At 45.6% G+C, this 24,201-nt stretch overlaps 1 protein-coding gene across 1 annotated transcript in view; it reads left to right on the top strand.

The window, feature by feature from the left end:
- Positions 1-24,201, top strand: part of large1 (LARGE xylosyl- and glucuronyltransferase 1) — a 558,448-nt gene that overhangs the window by 343,054 nt on the left and 191,193 nt on the right. The window contains exon 6 of the mRNA XM_038780758.1: positions 3,544-3,715. Coding sequence (XP_038636686.1) covers positions 3,544-3,715 — 172 coding nt within the window. The remainder of the gene's footprint in view (positions 1-3,543; positions 3,716-24,201) is intronic.

Genomic DNA, 24,201 nt, shown 5'->3' with positions numbered 1-24,201 from the left:
CGTGTGTACGTGGGTTTCCTCCGGGTGCTCCGGTTACCTCCCACAGTCCAAAGATGTGCGGGTTAGGTGGATTGGCCATGCTAAATTGCCCGTAGTGTCCCAAAAAGTAAGGTTGGGGGGGGGGGGGGGGGGGGGGGGTTGTTGGGTTACGGGTATAGGGTGGATACGTGGGTTTAAGTAGGGTGATCATTGCTCGGCACAACATCGAGGGCCGAAGGGCCTGTTCGGTGCTGTACTGTTCTATGTTCTATTGGACCACGATAAAATACAAAGGAGTGGAAGTTATGTTCCAGTTATAAAAGCACAGATTAGACCCCAGCTCAAGCTTTGGACACCTTACCACAGGGAGGAGATTTTGGTTTCATCGGGTTCATAGAATGCCCACAGTGCAGAAGGAGGCCATTCGGCCTATCAAGTCTGTACCAACCCTCTGAAAGATCACCCTGACTAGGGCCACTACCCATGAGCTATCCCTGGACACTAAGGTGGCCAATCCACCTAAACTACACACCTTTGGACTGTGGGAGGAAACCGGAGCACCCGGAAAAAACCCACGCAGACACGGGGAGAAAGTGCAAACTCCACACAGTCACCAAAGGCTGGACTTCAACTCGTGTCCCTGGCGCTGTGAGGCAGCAGTGCTAACCGCTGTGCCACCTCAAGGGTGTGTAGCATAGATTCAGTCGAATGATACCAGAGCTTAGAGGGTGAGATTATTCTATATATTCTAGAACTAGTGGTCATTTAAGACTGAGATGAGGAGAATTTCATTTCTCTCAGAGGGCAGTGAGTCTTTGTGAAACTTAGCCTTTGAATATTTTTAAGGCAGAGCTAGATACATTCTTGAGTAACAAGGTGAAAGTTTATAGAACATAGACCAGACAGGGCAGAAGGAGGCCATTTGGCCAATCGTGTCTGCACCGACCCACTTAAGCCTTCACTTTCACCCTATCCCCGTAACCCTAAACTTTTTGGACACTGAGGACAATTTATCATGGCCAATCCACCTAACCTGCACATTTATGGACTGAAGATTTGGAGATGGAGATGTATCTGAAGATATAGGGCGGGATTCTTAAGCCGCACATGCCCAGCAAACGGATATTCCCGCCCAAGGTCAATAGACCTTTACACGGTCCCCATCCCATCGATGCCGATCTTGCGGCCGGCGTGGCCGAAGAATCTAGCCCCAAGAGTTGAGGTTATAATCAGATCAACCATGATCTTCTTGAATGGAAGAGCAGGTCTGAGGGGCCTAATCCTCCTCCTGATTTATATGTTCATATTATGAAGACAGTTTGGATAGATTAAACCTGCATTCTCTTGAATATAGATCAAGGGGTGATCTAATTGAGATATTTAAATGATTAAAGGACTTGACAGGCTTGAGAGAAATTATTCCTCTGGTGGCAAAGTCCAGAGTAAGGAGGCATAAAATTAGAGTGAGATCATTAAGGGTGATGTCAGAAGACATTCCTACACGCAAAATATTAATGGAAATCTCCCTCCGAAAGAAACTGGTGAGGCATGAGATCAAATGAAAATTTCAAAACTAAAGTTGATAGATTTTTGTTAGACATTAAGGTTTATAGAACCTTATTTGAATAAAGATGTAATTCGGTTGGCAGCAGATCAGAGAAGGTTCACTCGACCCATTTCTGAGATGAAGGATTTATGTTATGAGGAAATGTTGGACAGTTTGGGCCTATTTCCATCTGAGTTTAAAAGAATGAGAGGTGATCTTATTGAAACATGTAAGATTGTGAGGGGGTTTAATAGGGTGAAAACCCATTAAGAGGTGTTTCACCTTGGAGGGGAGATTAGAGCTAAGCAAGGCAGTTTATGAATGACTGTTAAAAAGATGGAGATGAGGTTAAAGTTTTCTCTCAGAGGATCGTTACCATGTGGAATTCTCTTCCCCAGATACGCTGGGTCATTGAATCTGTTCAAGGCAGAGTTAGCCACGTTTTTGATAGACAAGGGAGTCAAAGGTTATTTGGGGCAGAGAGAAAAATGGAATTTGGGCCACAATCAGTACAAACGTGACCTTATTAAATGGTCACCATTTCATTGCTGGTTGGCACGGCGGAACAATGGTTAGCACTGCTGCCTCACAGCGCCAGGGACCTGGGTTCAATACTGGCCTTGGGTGACTCTCTGGAGTTTTAACGTTCTCCCCGTGTTTGCGTTGGTTTCCTCCGGATGCTCCGGTTTCCTCCCACAGCCCAATGATGTGCAGGTTAGGTGGAGTGGCCATGGTAAATTGCCCCTCAGTATCCAGGGATGTGCAGGTTAGGTTACAGGGATAGGGCGGGGTGGGCTGTGGAGTGGGCCGAGGTAGAGCGCTCGTTCCCGGGGTCAGTGCAGACTCGATGGGCCGAATGGCCTCCTTCTGTACTGTCGAGATCCTATGAGCTGGATAAGGTTGCCAACTGTGATTGAATGTATTCCTAGGGGTTTCAACACATGAATAGCCCCCACACTCCTGCCATGAGCCGCCTGCCCATCTACCCTTGTGACGTATGGCCTTCTGACGTCAATTGGAAAGTGAAAAGACTCATTACCCAATTAGGAGAAGCGTTCAAAGTAAAATTAAAAACAAAATCAATCTTTTTTGAACATCCTGTCGATTTTTGTCTCCAGGGTTGTACACGGCAGAGTCCTGGAAATTGATCTTCAATTCCCTTGGAGACCAGGCCAATCCTGGGGGGGGGGGGGGGGGGGGGGGGGGGGGGGGGATTGACAGCCTTAGATCTGGGTGACCCAGGAAAGGCAACTTCATTAATGGGTTCCCAGGTACCACAAGGAGCAGCTTGTGGTGGTGGACCAGAATGGAGGTGGAGGAGATGATTTGAAATGAAACATGAAATGTTGTGAGGGCTGAACCCAGAAACTATGTAGTGTTTGTACTCCACATGAACCTCCTTCCACCCCTTTTTTATTTGAACATTCAGATAGCACGGTAGCATAGTGGTTAGCACAGTTGCTTCACAGCTCCAAGGTCCCGGGTTCGATTCCCAGCTTGGGTCACTGTCTGTGCGGAATCTGCACGTTCTCTGCGTGGGTTTCCACCGGGTGCTCCGGTTTCCTCCCACAGTCCAAAGATGTGCAGGTTAGGTGGATTGGCCATCCTAAATTGCCCCTTAGTGTCCAAAAAGATTAGGTGAGGTCACGGGGATAAAGGGGATGGGGCGGAGGCATGAGTGCTCTTTCCAAGGGCCGGTGCAGACTCAATGGGCTGAATGGCCTCCTGCCGCACTGTAAATTCTATGATAGCTGCAATGTAGATTGGATAGCAGTGGTGCTTCAAGCTGAATGATTCCACCCACTGCAGCAACAGAGATAGCAGACTGCTACAAGACCTGAAGCTGCAGTAGCCTTATGATGTGATTAACCCGCCTCGTATTATTGTTCCATCTCTTGTCAGTATGTGCAAAATGGATGCACACGTTCCAAGCACTTGTGCCAATAGATGTGCTGTGGGGCGTCCTATGTAAGCTTAGCATCAAATTGAATTTAAACCAATTTCTATATGTTTTTCAGCCAGAAGTCTCATGGATTCCAAACAAGCATTACTCAGGGATATATGGACTAATGAAATTGGTTCTCACCAAGACTCTGCCTGCTTCACTGGAACGGGTCATTGTGCTTGACACGGATATCACTTTTGCGACGGACATCGCTGAACTTTGGGCTGTGCTGCACAAGTTCAAAGGTAGCGTGTGCCATTACGTGTATGATTGTGCGAGTGTCTTTTCACTGTGGCCCCTAAAGAACAGCAATTGGCTTTGAGATGCAGACTGGAAGTTTTTGAATCTTACCTTGGTGGGAAAGAGGGAGCAGCTAACCGTTCACAATCTGACAGCTGGGAAAATGTCACCATTCTGAATGGTTAGACAGAGCTCGGCTTGAGGTTTGGTATGCAGGTGGGATTCCTCCCCCCTCGCCCACCTGGAGACACGTTTGCGGCAGTGTTGGGTGGGGTTACTGGGTTATGGGGATAGGGTGGATGTGTTGGCCTTAGGTATGGTGCTCTTTCCATGAGCCGGTGCAGACTCGATGGGCCGAATGGCCTCCTTCTGCACTGTAAATTCTATGTTCTATGAGTGGAGGTAGCCCCCCACAATTGGTCAGTGGTGGGATCTTCCATTCCGCCTCTGTCAATGAGTTTTCCGTTCTTCGTCCCTTCCGCCGCTGTGTCTAGAAGATCCTGCCAACGGGACCAGCTGGAAAATCCCACCCTTCCTGTTTTTTTAATATAAACTTTGAGGGCCCAATTCATATTTTTATTCCAATTAAGGGGCAATTTAGCGTGTTCAATCCACCGACTTTGCACATCTTTGGGTTGTGGGGTCGAAACCCACACCAACACAGGGAGAATGTGCAAACTCCACACGGACAGTGACCCAGAGCCGGGATCGAACCTGGGACATCGGCACCGTGAGACTGCAGTGCTATCCCTGCGCCACCCTGCTTGTTTTATAGCATGCAGTCGGTGAGTTAACTAAAATGCTACAGTTGACTCGAAAACGTTGTGCCAACTTTTGCTGTTCACCTACCCCGATCAGGTGTGGGGTGGGGTTGTTGGATTGAGAAGATGATTAGGCTAAATTATGATAGCTCGTTATGCTTTCCCTTAATTTGCTCTGTTTTAATTACCTTTGCTCAAGTGTCGCCAGGTATCCTTCTGATACCACCACAGGGTTTAATGCCGAATACTGATCAATGACTCGATACACCAGTTAGGGTTTGAAATCAATGCACATTTATTTACACACACAGTCAATTATTACTCATGCACGAACTCTACTCACTAAACTACAACTACTACTAAAAGCCTATACTTAGCTTCGAGTGCCCACTCAGTCAGAGGAACAATGGCTGTTGTCCGGTTCTGATACTGCCGGCTTCGAACTGGTATAGAATAGTAGCTAGGAGCGCCTATCTTGTAGCGTGCATTGATCTTAGACTTACTTGGCTGGTGCTTGGCCGCCTCTCGTCGCTGAGAGCCAAATGCCAAGGTGAAGATGGAGAAAGTAAGAGTTCTCAAGAGAGCGAACTGACCTTGGGGACTCTGTTTTATACCCCAAGGGGTTTCACACCCTTCTGGGAGGAACCCTGGACTTGGTCCCAATTAATTGGACCATGTCCCAATTGTTTGTATCGATTCTCTACAATAAGGGGGTTGTTCCCTGATCGTTGGGCGGGACCGTTGGCCTGCCTTTGTTTTAGCTTCCACTGGCGCCGGGAAGTCTATCCTGGTACCGATTGTGCCAGTGTTCCCTTTTGTCCCTGGAGATGGCTCATTACTATGCTAATGGCTTGTAGTTTCAGTTCTGTCTGGGTTCTGCAAGTTCCAATCCACAGGAAACCTTGCACCTGCTTGTTATCCTAGTGCTGTCCATTTTTCCCTGTACTCTTTGCGAGTATCCATTTTGGAATCGGGACGTGGCCACCCCAGGTGGCTACACTAGTAACTAGTAGAGTTGACCAGGGAGACCAGGTGGATGTGGTCTATTTAGACTTTCAGAAGGCTTTGGACAAGGTCTCAAATAGCAGATTAATGTGTAAAGTTAAAGTACATGGGATTACAGGTAGTGTCTTGAGATGGATAAAAAGCTTGTTAGCAGACAGAAAGCAAAACTTCTAAATAAATGGGTCTTTTTCAGTTGGCAGGCAATGACCTGTGCTAGGACCTAACTGTTCACATTATATATTAATGATTTGGACGAGAGAACTAAATGTATTATCTCCAAATGTGCAGCGGATACAAAGTTGGGTGGCAGGGTGAGCTGTGAGGAGGATGCAGTGATACTTCAGCAGGATTTGGACAGGTTGAGTGAGTGGGCACATGCATGACAGATGCAATATAATGTGGATAAACGTGAGGTTACCCGCTTCAGCAGCAAAAATGGGAAGGCAGATTATTACTTGAATAGGTGTAAATTGAGAGAACACAACGCCCTATGCTGCTCTTGCTCATGTATTTCCTTTGTTTGGCCCTTGTTCCTCACTGTAACCAATCATTATTTGTCGATGTACTTTGTTAATTATTCTTTTTGTCTGCTGTGTCCGTACTGTGTACGTAATTTCCCTTGGCTGCAGAAAAATACTTTTCACTGTACTTAGGTACATACGAAAATTAATCAATCAATCAATCCTCGTGCATCAGTCGCTGAACGTAAGTGTGCAAGTACAGCAGGCAGTAAGGAAGGCAAATGGTATGTTGGCTTCATAGCACAAGAATTTGAGTATAGGAATAGGGATGTCTTACTGCAATTGTATGGGGCATTGGTGAGACCACAGCTAGAGTATTATGTACAGTTTGGTGTCCTTATCTAAGGAATGGAGGGAGCGCAGCGAAGATTTACCAGGCTAATTCTTGGGATGCATGCAGGACTGCCAAATAAGGAGAGACTAAATATCAGAATTATATTCATTGAAGTTTAGAAAAGTGAGAGGGGATCTCATAGAATCTTACAAAATTCTAACAGGATTAGACAGGGTAGATTCAGAAAGAATGTTCCTGATGGTGGGGGAGTCCAGAACTAGGGGTCATCATTTGAGGATAAAGGATAAAACTTTTAGGATTGAGGTGAGGAGAAATTTCTTCACCAAGGGAATGATGAACCTGTGGAATTCGCCACCACAGAAAGTAGTTGAGGTCAAAACATTGTAATTTCAAGAAGGAATTAGATATGGTATTGCTAAAGGAATCAAGGGATATGGGGGGAAGGCGGGATCAGGGTATTGAACTTGATGATCAGCTATGATCATAATGAAAGGTCAAACAGACTCGAAGGGCTAAATGGCCTCTTCCTGCTTCTGTTTTTTATGTGTGTTTCTATGATGCTCTAAAAGGTCAAAGGCCTCCCTGACAATCGTTTTCTGGAGCAAATTTGACTTACATGGAGCAGTACCCCCACATCAGGTGGAGGTGGGGAGAGAATTGTAAAAGAAAAATCCATCCTCCATGCAAAATTAGAATTTAAAAAAATAAAAAATTTAGAGAACCCAATTATTTTTTTTTCCAATTAAGGGGCAATTTAGCATGGCCAATCCACCTAACCTGCACATCTTTGGGTTGTGGGGGTGAAACCCACGCAGACATGGGGAGAATGTGCAAACTCCACACGGACAGTGACCCAGGGCCGGGATTCAAACCTGGGTCCTCAACGCCGTAGTCCCAGTGCTACCCACTGTGCCACATGCCGCCCTGCAAAATTAGAATTGCTTTCACTCCTGAGGTGATTTGTAGCAACATCTTGCATTAATAAAGCTCCTTCTGAGGTAGCTAAGAGTCGCATCAATGGAATGTAAGTAGACAGAAAATGGACACAAAAGGTGGGATTTGATTTTCCAACCCTTCCCACCGGGAGGATATTTTGGTCCTACAAAATGTGTGTGGTGTTCTTTGTGTTGCTTATTTAGGTATAGCTTTTACTTAAACAAAGCTAGGATTTTATTTACACTACTAAACTGAGTTTTGACACTTAGTCGTTTTAGAATACAGAATTGATCAATAACATCTAACTACACTCATCTACTGCTAATCCCACTAGCTGTATAAACTATAATCTAACCTTCTCACACTAACTGCTGTTACGACCTTCACTATCTGTCTCCTGCATACACGCCTCCCTAAGGTCGAACGTCACGGGCAGCACGGTAGCATGGTGGTTAGCATAAATGCTTCACAGCTCCAGGGTCCCAGGTTCGATTCCCGGCTGGGTCACTGTCTGTGCGGAGTCTGCACGTCCTCCCCGTGTGTGCGTGGGTTTCCTCCGGGTGCTCCGGTTTCCTCCCACAGTCCAAAGATGTGCGGGTTAGGTGGATTGGCCATGCTACATTGCCCGTAGTGTCCTACAAAAAGTAAGGTTAAAGTTGTTGGGTTACGGGTATAGGGTAGATACGTGGGTTTGAGTAGGGTGATCATGGCTCGGCAAAACATCGAGGGCCGAAGGGCCTGTTCTGTGCTGTACTGTTCTATGTTCTATGTTCTATCACTGCTTTATATAATAGTATCTGCAGCTCCCTCTAGTGGCTATTCATGGCATTACAGTAACCCTTGTAGTACTGATAGTTGATAATACCAAACGTGGACCCCCCCTTCCCCCACCACCACCGCGGTAGCTGCTGGAAAACACACCGGGGGGGGGGGCAGAAAATCCAAACCCCAATATAATTATTAGGGAGGTTTTAATGAGTTTCATAAATGACGGCGAGGTAGAAAAGTGGAGTGGTTTGAGGAGGAAATTCAGGAGGGAAGGTGGAGGAATGTACAGAGAAGTGAGAGCAGAGTGCACAAGAGGATAGAAGTAGAAACCACACTCGGTGATGGTGTCTTTTAAATAAGTCAGTATTTTGTACTCCAGCTCCAGTTTAATTTTATGAACCATCCACCGTTTCTATTTATTGCTTTTCAATAAAACATTGAACATTTTATGGTTCCCTGTGGTCTGTCATGTCAGTTTACCACCCCTCCCCCCCCCCCCCCCAACCCCACATTGAGCACAATAGAGGAGGAAAAGCGATGATTGATTATTGACTTTTCACTGAAGCTTCCCAATCGATCCGAAACTCTGAACAACAAACGTTGACCTAATGTTAAAATAGTCCTTGACGACACTTGACGATATGAGGCATTGCATGAATATATGAAAAGACTGGAGAATTGGGATTGTTGTCTGGGAGCGCAGAGGGCTAAGAGGAGATTAGCTCGAAATGTTTAAAACCATTTAGACGGTTTAAATAAAACTAAACTGTTTCCAGCGGCACTAGGCTGAACAATCAGAGGCCACAGATCTAAGGTGATTGGTGACCAAAATTGAAGGTGACACCGAGGGGAAACCTTTTTTTAAAACAAAACTCGGATTTAGTACGTGGGGCGGGATTCTCCGGTCACCGGCGGACGCGGCCGGAGTCAATTGTCGGCATCTTGCTCGTGGCATTCTTGTGGCGGGCGGACTTGGCAGAAGAATCCAGCCTGTGCTGTCTGATCGATGGTGGGAACAAAATCAACACTGCCCTTGAAAATGAATTGGGGTGAATATTTGATGAAGGGAAATATTGGGAGGGATGTGGAGAAAGAATGTAGGGGTGAGTCTCATTTGACATTATCCTGAGACATTTGCACATTCTCAGGAAAAGGGGTCAATCATTCATCATAGAATTTACAGTGCAGAAGGAGGCTATTCAGCCCATCGAGTCTGCACCGGCCCTTGGACAGAGCACCCCATTTAAGCCCATACCTCCAACCTATCCCAGTAACCCCACCTAACCTTTTTGGACACGAAGGGCAATTTAGCATGGCCAATCCACCTAACCTGCACATCTTGGACTGTGGAAGAAACCGGAGGAAACCCACGCAGACACGGGGAGAACGTGCAGACTCCGCACAGACAGTGACCCAGCAGGGAATCGAACCTGGGATCCAGGAGCTGTGAAGCAACTGTGCTAACCACTGTGCTACCGTGCTGCCCGTACTCTTGCCCGTAGTTGACCTTACTCTGATCACAGACCTCACTCCTAGCATACCCCCTGAAGCCCCTGAAGCCAATGCTCTGTTGTAAGCTCCATCAGATGTCAGCGTGCTTGCTCTTGGGAGGAAGTAGGAGGTTTGGCCTGTGCTAACACTGTGGTTGTCACGGGAGAAGCTAGGGCAGAGGGGTCAATGGATGGACCTACAACCTGATGATGCCAATTTACTGACGCTGCAATGGGAAAGGATGCGCTGTGCTTTCACAGAAGCTATTGAGGAGGAAATAGCCGTGGGATATCTTTTGCTTTGGCATCACTCAGTTGTATCTCTGACATTGGCATAATAGTCCTGAAGATAATAAGGCAGATGCTTCGCTCTTCGGTCAACCTAAAGATATTTATTGATGTTCCGTTAAGTCTCACCTAACATTGCTCAGGTAGTAAATTGATTCTAGATATTGTCTGGCCAAATTTGAAAGAAAATTCAATTGCCTATTCTTAACTTAATGCAAAGCCATTCACCCAATTGATGTCTATGCCTCCAGTACATTAACTCTCCCACCTTGGCTTGCTACTCTATTCTGAAAATCCCAAATGTTTACGCTTCCCTTACCTTGTTTCAACAGCTGTCAAACTTCTTAACATTCCATAAAAAATATATTTTGTCCCGCCTCTTCTGTCCGTGCTTCGGTTCAAAGGTGTTTCTTTTGTCTGGATGTTGTTTGGGAAGTTATTAAGCATTATTTAGTGTTGTATTCTTTGGGGGTTGTATTTGAATTAATGGTTGCTAAGATGTTCACTATGTTTTAAAAAGGTTAACTCGAGTTCATAGAGTACACTGTTTTGCTTTAAAAAATACTTTTCCATTTCTGCTGCACCACACCTGTAGAGTGGGCCGTGTGCTCCCCATACCACAATCTATTAAAAGTTGTGGGTCAGGTGAACTCCATGCTGCACTTTGGGGTTCTCTAAACCCTGGCCCGTAACAGGTGTCATCTTATTGACTGAAATATGTGTGTATGGGGGGTGGAGTGCTTACTTGCGGCTGCAGCTTGTCAAGCTCTCAAGTGCCAATTGCGACCTGGTTGAATCGGACGCTGTCATGCATTGGAATTGCACCAGTTCCACTAGCTCCTGCGCTCACCCAATAATGGGTTCTGAATTGCTCCGGGACTGGCACCGTTTCCGAGGTTGTAGAACGCCATCGATTCAGTCCCGGCATCAGCACTTAGTCCCTGAAACGGAGAATCCCACCCATAGTCCTTTATTTGGAGTGTGAGGAGGTTCTCACCGGGAAAATCCCACACTTTGAATTTGTTTCGGCAGTGGGGATTAAAGTCACCGGCAAGAACGGCTCCTCAGTGATCACAGTGCTATTTTGAAAGGGTGCCCCAATCTCTCAATGAGAAGGTCTCCCACCCCCATCCCTCGGATATCATAACCCCCTGCAGACATGGTCAACACCCCCCAACCCTCGGCCCAGAGGGGTAACCCCCCCCCCCCCCATCACTAAAAGTCTGCATGATATCTACCCCTCTACTCAGGCATGAGGGTGACCTGGCCCCCGATCCATCCAATGTTGTGGTACTGGGACATTCCCCTTAAGTGAGCAAAGCCCGTTATGGAATTGCTGAGGGACCCTGACCTTTAGGGCCTCCCCCCTTTCACTCTCCTATCTTTCATACACCAATTCATAATACCCCCCCTCCCCCCCCCCCCCCCCCCCCCCCCCCCACTTCCCCACCCTTCATATACCTCTTCACCCCTTTCATAGGCATGGCCACCCTCAGGCCCAATCCCTTGTGTGCTAACCTGGCACCTTCGCAGTGCCAACCTTCCAGGGTGTCAGGTCGGCACTGCCAAGGTACCATGAGCACTGCCAGGGCACTGCTAATGGATCATTTACATCTGATTATCTGGATCATGCCCAGTGAGGGAATAGCTCCCTATGTTTCTGAAATAAAGTCATTGCCGTTACAATAGACAAACACATCAGCCAGTGCTCCATTGCAGGAAGGTTTCAAAAACAGCCGAATGAGACGAATGATTAATTCATCTGTCTTTCACGGTGTGGGCCCAAGACACGAGGGACCGCTCTATTCCAATAACTGCCACCCAACTAGACAGACATTACCTTTAACAGCCCATTGGAAAGATGGCAGCTCTGACAATGCAGCACTCCCTCAATTCAGCTGGAATGTCAGCCGAGATTATCCACTCACGCCTCTACATTTAAGATCAATCTACTTGCTCCCCTTTGTACTCGACGCAGACCTGCCAAGTCTTGATTTAGTGATCTGCCGTGTCTTTTTTGATTATAAATCTGACTGCCAGTAGTCCCCCGATTTTAACACTTTTGTCTCTCTCGTGTCCTTGTTGAGTCTCTTAACTGCTAAATCCGGTAGAGAGATTATGTTGAACTCATATACTGTATAAACGGGGCAGCACGGTAGCATTGTGGATAGCACAATGGCTTCACAGCTCCAGGGTCCCAGGTTCGATTCCGGCTTGGGTCACTGTCTGTGCGGAGTCTGCACATCCTCCCCGTGTGTGCGTGGGTTTCCTCCGGGTTCTCCGGTTTCCTCTCACAGTGACAAAGATGTGCAGGTTAGGTGGATTGGCCATGATAAATTGCCCTTAGTGTCCAGAATTGCCCTTAGTGTTGGGTGGGGTTACTGGGTTATTGGATAGGGGGAGGTGTTGACCTTGGGTAGTGTGCTCTTTCCAAGAGCCGGTGCAGACTCGATGGGCCGAATGGCCTCCTTCTGCATTGTAAATTCTATGTAAAAAACCCACCTGTAAACGTTTGCATGCAATGGTTCCAGCAAACACTAACCCTCAGGAAGAAAAAGTCAGTTTAGTGGAATTAACAATGGTCAATTTAAAAAAAAAAGTAAATTAAAGTCACCATAGGCTTTGAGAGGGAGAGCTGACTGGTGGGTGATTTAACCTGAGGACCACCACACCTCGGGCGAGGGGCAAGGCAGAGAAGGTGGGGCCTTCATGAATAACCTCAGCCGGTACGGGAATGGAACCCACGCTGTTGGCCTGGTTATACATCACAAACCAGCCGCCCAGCCAACTCAGCTAAGTGTGAATTTTGCTCAATTTATCTTTCGTCTCTGGTACTGAAAGTAAGAAGTTAGTGTGGCAGGGTGCAATGAGCTTCAGCAGATGCACTGTAGAGGGTGCATTCACTAGGATGTTGCCTGGGCTGGAGCAATTCAGCTCTGAGGTGAGATTGGTTAGGCTGGACTTGTTCTCCTTGGAGCAGGAACGAGTGAGGGGGGATCTTATCGATGTTGGACATTCTGAGGATCATAGCTGGGGAAGGTAGGGAGAAACCTTAGTGGAGGGCCCAAGGGGTGTAGAATTCAGTTAAGAGGTAGGACATTTAACGACAATTTGAGGAAAAGCTTTTTCATCCAGAGGGAGGTGGAAATCTGGAACTCGCTGTCTGAAGGGGTGGCAGAGGCGGGAATTCTCACAACATTTAAGCAGCATTTAGATAAGCACTTGAAATGCCATAACATACAAGGCTACGTACCAAGTGCTGTAAAATGGAATTAGAATAGATAGGCACTTGATGGCCAGCACAGATACGATGGGCCAAAGGAACTCTGTTATGGACCAGAGTTGAGAGAACCCCAAAGAGTATCATGCAGTTCACCTGACCCACAACGTTTAATAGATTGTGGTTATGGGGAGCACAAGGGCCTACTTTATAGCTGTGATGCAACAGAGAACTAAAGTACTTTTAAAACAAAACCATGTTTATTTATGAATCGTTAACACTTTATAAACCCACAGTAAACATCTTAACAACTATCAACACCAATAATCCCCACAGATACAATATTCTATAAGTAACCCTTCATAACTTTCCTAACAACATCCATGAGACCAAAATATGCTTTTTACAGAAAGACAGCAGGTTTAAATTCTCTACAGAAACAGGTATTACTCTGAAATCCTCACATGATCTGGAGACAGTCTTTAGATTGCAGAGACAGATCAATGCACCTTCTTGCTGTGACTGCACCTTCTTCAACTCCAAAACAAAACTAAAACACGCACCAGTTTCTTTTTTGCTCAAAGCGGAAGTAAAAGCAGAGTCACAGATCAGCTCCACCCACACACTGACATCACTGCAGCTATTTGATAAACGTCCATTTCTTAAAGGTACTCTCACATGACACCTCCCCCCAAGAAATAAATAAACCACCAACTTCAAGATGGTTTCATTCTTCACCTTTTCACTTTCCTTTAAGAAATATTGACAGTGAATATGCTTTTTTTTAACAAAACAAAACACGCAAACATGTATACTAACATAGTCCATTTCAGTTCTTCTTCATCCAACTGGAATTCCTCTTGATTGAAGTCTCTTTGAACAAGAAGGTCTCTGCATGATCCATCATTTCTCTGCGCCGTGGCATTTCTCTCTAAAGTCGGATACTTTAGTTCAATCTGATCACAGTCTCCTGTAATTCTCCAACACAGGAGCATTGGTTATCACAGCCTTTGGGCCTTCATATGCCTGTGGACACCCCGCTGTTCACTTAAATTTGCTACGCTTTCTTAGCAAGTCCGTCAGTGGAGCAACCATACTGCTAGAATTTGGCACAAATTTCCAGTAGAATTCACTCTTGCCAAGAAATCGCATTATTTCCCTTTGTGTCGAGGGTATTGGAAACTCCCCAATAACTTTTGTGTTCACATCCAGTGGGACCATTCGACCCTGTCCGAATGTATGGCCCAGGAAAGTGACTTGGGCTTTTCCAAATTCACTTTTGGCTAGGTTTACCACCAAACCCACCTACTGAAGTCGATGCTTTAAATGTTCCTTCTATGCCTGGCTGAAAATCACCAGATCGTCGATGTATACCGCACAATTGGGTAACCCTGAAACAACTTTGTTAGTTAACCATTGAAAGTTTCCTGAACTAAAAATATCCGCCTCGTCATCCACCTGTTCTTGTTCTGTTTTCAACCATCTGATCAAAAATCGTTTCTGATAATTGCACTTCAACTTCATCTTCACTCTTTGATTTCTCCTCTTATCTTAACCTGTGACTTTGCAACCTTGTTACTACAGAATCCAGAAAAATACCAGGATATTTGTCCTTCAACACTTCAGTTGTCTGATTTTCCACTGTCGTATCAACCACCGTAGGCATCACTCCCACCTGCGATCCAGCTGTATCATTAGCCAAGATAAACTGTATTCCTGGACAAGATAGTTTCTCTATTACTCCTTCTACCACTTCACCACTGAACTTTCCAACCTTACCTTACATAATGGGGCACCACTCGTCTCACCCTGAATTCCACATATTACCACCTTTTCTGGCAATATTCTTCCCAAACTACATAACTCCTCATCTCTTGCCATTAAAGATTGACTAGCTCCCGTATCTCTTAAAATTGAGACTTCTTTAACTGCTCCTCCTGATACACGTGAGTAAACTTTACCCACACAAGTAAATTCTTCGAAGAGATCTGGCACCTTCTTCTCAATCAGCTCTTGATCAGGCGGAACAATCTTTCGCACCTCCTTCGCTTCACTTGGGCTTTCCTTTACCACTTTAACTAATCTCACAGTTTTAACCCTCTGCTCTTCCACATGAGTTCTCCCTACATCAGGAATTGAATTTTTAAACTCCTCCAAAAGTATAATTTCTCTGAGAGCTTCATACGTTTGGTCTATTTTCAAAGCCCTTATCCACCTATCAAAATTACTATGTTTGATCCTTTCAAACTCCAAGCATGTTTGACCATGTTCTTTCCTTAAATTTCTAAACCTTTGTCTGTAGACTTCAGTTCATATGCACCTAAAATCGAATTTTTCAGCTCCTCATACGTCTCAGATATCTCCTCTGGTAGTTGTGCAAACACTTCACTAGCCCTACCTACCAACCTTGCTTGAATCAGTAATACCCACATGTCCTGTGGCCATTTCATTTGTTTAGCTACCTTCTCAAATGAAATGAAAAAGGCTTCTACCTCCTTCTCATCAAACCTTGGCAATGCTTGGGCATATTTAAATAGATCCCCACAAAGCCTTCGACTATGACGCTCTTTCTCTTTATCCTTACCACTATCCTCCAATTGTACTTTTCCCTTTACATCCGCCAATTTTAACTGACTGTCATGTTTCATGGCCATTTTCTGAAGTTTAAACTCTCTCTTTTTCCCTTTTCCCCCCTTTTTGTTTTTTGTTTCTTCTCCCTCCTTTTCTTTTTCACTGATCTATATCTCCCTTTCCCTCTCTTTTTCTCTTACCTCTCTCTCTTTTTCTTGTTGTTCTGCTAGGGCTATTCTTTCTTCATTTCTTTCTTCTCTCTACTTTCCTTTTCTTTTTCCCTGATCTGTATCTCGCTTTCTCTCTTTTTCTCTCATTTCATATTCAAGCTGCTTTAATTCTTTCTCATGTTCCAGTTGTTAATAATCTGTAACTGAATTTTTGCCAGTTCTAATGAGTCAGACTGTATCTCAGGCAATTTTAAATGCTCAGCTAGCACCATAAGTACCTCTTCTTTTTGCATGCTGTCAGGTAGCGTTAACTGAAATGTTTTTGCCATATCTAAAAGCCTTTTTTTGTCTCTGTTCTTAAGGCATTGCATGTGACCTTCTCTACCCCCAAAAACTTCCGAGCCTCTGAAAGAGTCATTGTCCACAACACAACTCCCTACTTAAACTGGAATACCACAACTGAAAAGCAACCACAATATGCTCACCCCTCACTGTGTTTAAGTTCACAATACCAATCTAATAGATAGACTTTTATCCCCTCGAGCCCCCAATGTATTACAGGCCGAGTTTAGAGAACCCCAAAGTGTATTCATATAATTTACAGTGCCGAAGGAGGCCATTCGGCCCATCGAGTCTGCACCGGCTCTTGGAAAGAGCAACCGACCAAGCCCACACCCCCATCCTTTCCCCATAACTCAGTAACTCCATCCAACACTAAGGGCAATTTTGGACACTCAGGGCAATTTAGCATGGCCAATCCACCTAACCTGCACATCTTTGGACTGTGGGAGGAAACCGGAGCACCCGGAGGAAACCCACGCACACACGGGGAGAACGTGCAGACTCCACACAGACAGTGACCCAAGTCGGGAATCGAACCTGGGACCCTGGAGCTGTAAAGCGATTGTGCTAACCACTATGCTACCGTGCTCCCTTACCCCAATTGATGGCCTGGCGGGATAATCTTGCAATCAAGGATGACGGGTGGACTTGGGAAATTGGAGGGCCAATCAGTGGAAGAGCAGGAGGCTGCATTGGAGGGTAAGTGAGTGAGGGGGGCGGCATTGTATCATGGAGTTCACCTGACCCACAACATTTAATAGATTGTGGTTATGGGGAGCACAAGGGCCTACTTTACAGGTGTGATGCAACAGAGATCTAAAGTACTTTTAAAACAAAACCATGTTTATTTATGAATCCAGTTAACACTTTATAAACCCACAGTAAACACCTTAACAACTATCAACACTAATAATCCCCACAGATACAATATTCTATAAGTAACCCTTCATAATGTTCCTAACAATATCCATGAGGTCAAAAGACCCTTTTTACAGAAAGACAGGTTTAAATTCTCTACACAAACAAGTATTAGTTTGAAATCCTCACATGATCTGGAGACAGTCTTTAGATTGCAGAGAGAGATCAATGCACCTTCTTGGTGACTGCAGCTTCTTCAAATCCAAAACAAAACTAAAACATACACACACCAGTTTTGTTTGCTCAAAGCGAGAGTAAAAGCAGAGTCACAGCTCAGCTCCACCTACACTGACATTACTGCAGCTATTTGATAAACATCCGTTTCTTAAAAGTACTCTCACATGACAACTTTCTTTGTGCTTTAAAACTCTATGACTCTATGATATCTACATTCAGAAATATGCCGTACACAACAAAGGACAGTTAGATTGATGCTGCCTCCAAGGAACATGGAACATCTTTTTGTTTGACACCCATTATGTATGGCAGGTTTAGTGATTGTTTTAAGAAGGCTATTAACCCACTAAGTCCTGAAGGGAGATTATATATTTGGTGGCTAAAGTTAACATTGTAAAATCATCATGGCTCCACTTGTCACCAGTCATGCAGTTCTGATCATAGGAGTAGAAGTAGGCCATTCGGCCCATCAGATCTGCTCCACTATTCAATGAGATCACGACTGATTTATAATCCTCAACACTTTCCCACCTTATCCCCAAAACCAATGATCCCCTTACTGATTAAAAATCTGTCTTATCTCAGCCTTGATTATACTTAACAATCCAGCCTTTACAGTCCTCCGCATTGACTACCCTCTGAGAGAAGAAATTTCTCCTCATTTCTGCCTTAAATGGGCGACCCCTTACTCTGAGATTGTGCCCTCTGGTCCTCGGCTCTCCCAAAAAAGGAAACCCTCTCAGCATCTATCTTGTCTATCCCCCTGAGAATCCGATATGTCTCAATAAGTCGCCTCTCATTCTTCTAAACTCCAATGAGCACAGGCTCAACCTCTCCTCATAAGAAAATCCCTCCATACCCGTAACAACTGAATGAATCTTCTCTGGGCTGCCTCCAATGCCAGTCTATCTTTCTTCAGTAAGGGGACCAGAACTGGCTATCGACTGTTGAGATTGTTTTGTTTTCAGTTGAATGGCTTTAACATGCTCTAAACTGCAAAAGGATAGGTTTGGGTGTAGGTGAGCATTTGACCTCATCCTTCCAGGTGCTGACAATACATTTCTCCATTGGAACACTTCAACGTTTCTCGCAGGAACTCAATGTCCTCTGCAACCACTATTGTTGGAAAACTGCTCTGATTGGTCAAATCGCATTCGCTATAATCTCTATAGAAATAGGGGTTACTTCTGAGACTTGCCTCTTTCCATTGAATCCATAGAATCTCTACAATGAACAATGAAGAAGGAGGCCATTTGGCCCTTCGAGTCTGCACCCTCCGAAAGTGCACCTTACCTTGATCCACTCCCCCCCCGTCCTATCCCCGCAACCCCGCATTTATAATGGTCAGTCCATATAATCTACACATCTTTGGAAACAAAGGGGCAATTTTAGCATGGTCAATCCACCTCGCCTGCACATCTTTGGACTGTGGGTGGAAACCGGAGCACCCGGAGGAAACCCACGCAGACACGGGGAGAAAGTGCAAATCCACACAGTCACCCAAGGCTGGAATCGATCCCTGGTGCTATGAGGCAGCAGTGCGAGCCACCATTTCTGAGGCGGGGGGTGGGTGGGGAGATGCAAGCCAGTGTGTGGAAAATTGGGACTACTGCCACTCACTGAAGAAAAATCACAAGTTGAACTTTTGAAACCTTTGATGGCTCTATTTATATTATTTGGTTAAGCAATCTCAGCCAGGACAGAGAGACAGATAATCCCAGGCCGACACCATGATCATCATCTGATCATTCATGCTGAACCTGAGGCCTAGGTTCATTGATGTTGCCCTCAGCAAAGTCAAATGACCAGCATTGTTCCTCAGCCGTGATTTCCTATCTACAGTTATTGGCCTCAATAATGTGCGGTCCAATTCCCGTGCCACTACCCTCGCCCCTTCCACTCCCTCCTAGAACAAGCCATGATGTGGAGATGCCGGCGTTGGACTGGGGTGAGCACAGTAAGAAGTCTTACAACACCAGGTTAAAGTCCAACAGGTTTGTTTCAAACACGAGCTTTCGGAGCACGGCTCCTTCTTCAGGTGAATGGAAAGCCTTTCCATTCACCTGAAGAAGGAGCCGTGCTCCGAAAGCTCGTGTTTGAAACAAACCTGTTGGACTTTAACCTGGTGTTGTAAGACTTCTTACTGTCCTAGAACAAGGATAGAGTCCACCTCGTTCTCACATTTCACCCCACCAGCCTCCATATGTAATCATCCGCCATTTTCGCCAACTCGTAACGTGATGCCACCACCAAACACATCTTCCCTTCACTCACTCTGTCAGCATTCCGCAGAGACCGTTCCCTCCAAGACAATCCAGTCCACTCCTCCACCATATCCAGTACCTCTCCCATCAAACATGGCACCTTCCCATGCAATCGCAGAAGGTGTAACACCTGCCACTTTATTTCTTCCATGCTTAACATCCCAGGCCCAAAACACTCATTCCAGGTTAAGCAGCGTTTCACTTGCATCTCTTTCAATTTGGTCTACTGTATTCGCTGCTCCCAATGTGGTGGTCTCTATATCGGAGAGACCAAACGCAGACTGGGTGATCGCTTTGTTGAGCACCTTTGGTCCGTGCGCATTCAGGACCCTGACCTTTCTGTTGCTTGCTATTTTAACACTGCTCACTTGCCCACATGTCTGTTGTTTGCCTGCTGCTTCCAGTGAAGCTCAACGCAAACTGGAGGAACAGCATCTCATCTTCGGGTTAGGCATGCTGCAGCCTTCTGGTCTCAACATCGAATTCAACAACTTCAACTCTACCCCACCTTGACCCCTTTGTTTTCATTCCATTTAATTTTAACTGTCTTTTACCTTTTATTTCTTTCTTTATATATATATATTTCCCCCCACCCATCTTATTTCCCCCCCCCCCTTACCTTTCCTCCCCTTTGCTTCCCCATCCTCTCTCTCCCACACATGACCCCCTCCCCCCACATCTACATCTGGCACAGTTCACCCTCTGATTTTAGTTTCTCTGCTGTTTGGCCGTTCGCACCATTTGTTCTCTCTGGGGACTGCCATTAGCACTCTATCCCCGTGGTTTCTGTGGCTATGGCTCATCTTTCATTCCCTCACCCCACAGTATAAATAGCTCACACTTCCTATGCCTTTTAGCTTTGACAAAGGGTCACCTGGATTCGAAACGTTAGCTCTTTTCTCTTCCTACAGATGCTGCCAGACCTGCTGGGATTTTCCAGCATTTTCTCTTTTGGTTTCAGATTCCAGCATTCGCAGTAATTTGCTTTTGACCAGCATTGTTCACTAGTCAGCCCTCACAGATACTGAGGCCTGGGGTTTTTGTGAAACTCGACTGCGGGGTGGTTGGGGGAGAGAAAATAGATTAGAGAAAATGGGTGAGAGAAGCACCAAGAGTCTATTCTGAGCACGGAGTAATTAGTTCTCTGCTCAGAAACCAAAAATAGCAAGATTAGCATTTATCATTTTTTGTCTGTCCGTACCCATAATTAGGACAAGGTTGGCATATTTTAGGTCAATGGCAACGCATCCCCCTTCTCGAAGCACTGAAAGAAAAATATCCTGTACCAAGTCAGGAAGAATGACAAGGTCCAACATTTAGATCTCCCATATAACACTTACTCTCCGCTCTGCAGAAGGCACAGCGAGGCTCTCCAGGACTCACTGAGCCATGCAGACCAGGCAACGTCCAGATTCAATACCAGCTGTGGCCTCAGCCAATCTGTCAGGGTTGCTTAGGAATACTTAAATTATCGCTGGTGCCCTGGGTTGGGGAAGGAACACTTGGCCAATGTTAACGTTTTCTGATAAATCGCACAGGATATTTCCATTTCTTTTTAAATTAAAGAGCTTGGATGATGGCCAAGGTTGATATGCAGAGAAATGCCAGAACGGTGATTTGGTGTCGATCCGGCCATAAGTCTATAGGTTAGAGGAAGGAGGGAGAGCTGAAGGAGGCAAGGCGATCTGAAATGGAAACAGAAAATGCTGGCAAAACCCAACTGGTCTGGCAACATCAGGAGAGAGAGAGAAACAGAGAAGAGTTTTGAGTCTGTACGATTTCTTCAGAACTGAGGAGAGGAAGCAAGGTGATGGGTTACATACGGTTGAAAAGCGAGGTTGGAGCAAGTGGAGCAAAATCGAAGGTCAGGGATAGGTGAAGGTCAGAAGAGGAAAACTGGCAACGGCGCCATGGACACGAGACAAAGGGAGCAGTAATGATAGTGTTAGAGACTAAAGTAGGTGTTAATAGTGACATGAAGGTCAGATAGCAGAATGCATTCACAGCAAAACAGGGGTCAGTGCTTTTTGAAAGTTACAGTAAGAAGTCTTACAACACCAGGTTAAAGTCCAACAGGTTTGTTTCAAACACGAGCTTTCGGAGCACGGCTCCTTCTTCAGGTGAATGGAAAGGCTTGTTCCAGAAATGTTTATATAGACACAGTCAGAGATGCCCCGGAATGCGAGCACCTGCAGGCAATCAAATCATCAAAGATGCAGAGAGAGAGGTAACTCCAGGTTAAAGAGGTGTGAATTGTCCCAAGCCAGTTCAGTCGGTAGGCCTCTGCAAGTCCAGGCTTGTTGGTGGGGGCCGAATGTAATGCGACATGAATCCCAGATCCCGGTTGAGTCCGCATTCATGCGTGCTGAACTTAGCTATAAGTTTTTGCTCAGCAATTTTGCGTTGTCGCGTCTCCTGAAGGCCTCCTTGTAGAATGCTGACCCGGAGATCAGAGGCTGAATGTCCTTGACTGCTGAAGTGTTCCCCAACTGGAAGGGAACAGTCCTGCCTGTTGATAGTCGCACGATGCCCGTTTATTCGTTGTCGCAGTGTCTGCATGGTCTCGCCAATGTACCACGCTTCGGGACATCCTTTCCTGCAGCGTATGAGGTAGACTACATTGGTCGAGTCGCACGAGTATGCGCCGCGTACCTGGTGGGTGGTGTTTCCACGTGTAATGGTGGTGTCCATGTCGATGATCTGGCATGTCTTGCAGAGATTACCCTGGCAGGGTTTTGTGGTGTTGTGGTTGCTGTTCTGAAGGCTGGGTAATTTGCTGCAAACAATGGTTTGTTTGAGGTTGCGCGGTTGTTTGAAGGCCAGTAGTGGGGGTGTGGGGATGACCTTGGCAAGATGTCCATCCTCGCTGATGATGTGTTGGAGGCTGCGAAGAAGATGTCGTAGTTTCTCTGCCCCAGGAAAGTACTGGACGACGAAGGGTACTCTGTCAGTGGTGTCCCGTGTTTGTCTTCTGAGGAGGTCGGTGCGGTTTTTTGCTGTGGCGCGGTGGAACTTTGCTGTGGCGACAGCAAATTTAGCATGGCCAATCCACTTAAACTGCACATCTTTGTGGGAGGATCCAAAGTGCCTGGAGGAAACCCACTGTGACGAATGTAGGAATTTCAGATAAATTGTAGTATAAATATTTGGTAAAGTAAGGGTTAAAAGCCTGGATTAGAGTGTGTTTGACTGCTGAAATCATGTTTTAGAAGATTCTTAGGCTGAAAACAGCAAAGCTTTTGAGGTGCATTTAACCATCGTAAAAAGCTTGGGCTAATTCAATTTTGTTTTGATTAAGGGGATTCCCTGGGGAGTTAATTAGTTTCCAGCTTGGTGAGATGATATCATTGTTGGGTTCAGCTAATGAATCAGGCTTTTTTGAGAAAGCATTTTCAGTTCAGTTCTCTTCTGGGTGAAGCTGGAACCGCAAGTCATGTTTTCAACCCTGCAGTTTAGTTAAAAAGTGATTAACAATCCTTAAAGCATTGCAGACTTGGCTAAGGACAAGGGGGAGCTGAAACAAACCAATTGAAACAGCTCTCGAAGACATACAGCCAAAGCTTATGCATTGTTCTGACAGGAGTCAGATCTTACTGTAAAGCAGTGTCAAAAGATCTCTTTCTCAAAGAATATCTCTGTAAAGCAAATATTCCTCTGTGACATTGGAATAAGTTACTGTTTACAGTAACAATTTCACCGTAATGCTGTCACTGTTGATTTTACATTAACGCTTTCAGTATCCATTTCACATTCATGCTTTTATTGCTAACCTGCAGTTGGCACTTTCAATTCTAATTTTACAGTAATGTTTATGCAAACAGGCAAATAGTGATGGGCCTCCTGCTGCACCCAGCCTGCTCCACACTATTGTAATACATAGATACATAGAGGATAGGAGGAAGAGAAGGACTTCCTAGCCTGCTCTGCTATTCATCATGATCATGGCTGATCATCCAACTCAATAGCCTAATCCTGCTTTCTCCCCATAGCCTTTGATCCCATTCTCCCCAAGTGCTATATCTAGCCGCCTCTTGAATATATTCAATGATTTAGCATCAACTACTTCCTGTGGTAATGAATTCCACAGGCTCACCTGGAGGGGCTGTTTAGCACAGGGCTAAATCGCTGGCTTTGAAAGCAGACCAAGGCAGGCCAGCAGCACGGTTCAATTTCCGTACCCGCCTCCCCGAACAGGCGCCGGAATGTGGCGACTAGGGGCTTTTCACAGTAACTTTATTGAAGCCTACTTGTGACAATAAGCGATTTTCATTTCATTTTCATGTCTTAGGGTGAAGAAATGTCTCCTCATCTCTGTCTGAAATGGTTTACCCTGAATCCTCAGACTGTGACCCCTGGTTCTGGACACAGCATAACTTGTGAATCACAATATATACGGAGTCCACCCCACTCAAAGCAATGTGATCATGAGATTTATTGTCTCTAAATCTAAAATCTTTCAATTCTCCCAATCTGGGGGATTCCACTCTGACCCAGCTAAGTCACTGTAAGTGGTCCAGGAGATCACACTTGCTTGAAATTTTCCCAAACATGTACCTTTTATAAGAGGTGATGTCTGCCCCAACTGGTGCAAGGTCCAGCTCTTGGTTGAAGGAATTCAGCAAGAACGGGTGTGTCTCCACTGCAGGAGAACTCTCTCTTCCAGTATCTAACGGTATTTCTCTGGTACCTGGTCATTTTCTGATAGCAGGTCTCTTCCAGACGCACGATCAGTATACTCACACGCCGTCTCTTTCATCCCACTCTG

Source organism: Scyliorhinus canicula, chromosome 20, assembly GCF_902713615.1.
Source record: "Scyliorhinus canicula chromosome 20, sScyCan1.1, whole genome shotgun sequence".
In the NCBI taxonomy this organism is placed as follows: domain Eukaryota; kingdom Metazoa; phylum Chordata; class Chondrichthyes; order Carcharhiniformes; family Scyliorhinidae; genus Scyliorhinus; species Scyliorhinus canicula.
The sequence above is the reverse complement of the archived record's forward strand: the minus strand, read 5'-3'. Positions and strand labels throughout refer to the sequence as shown.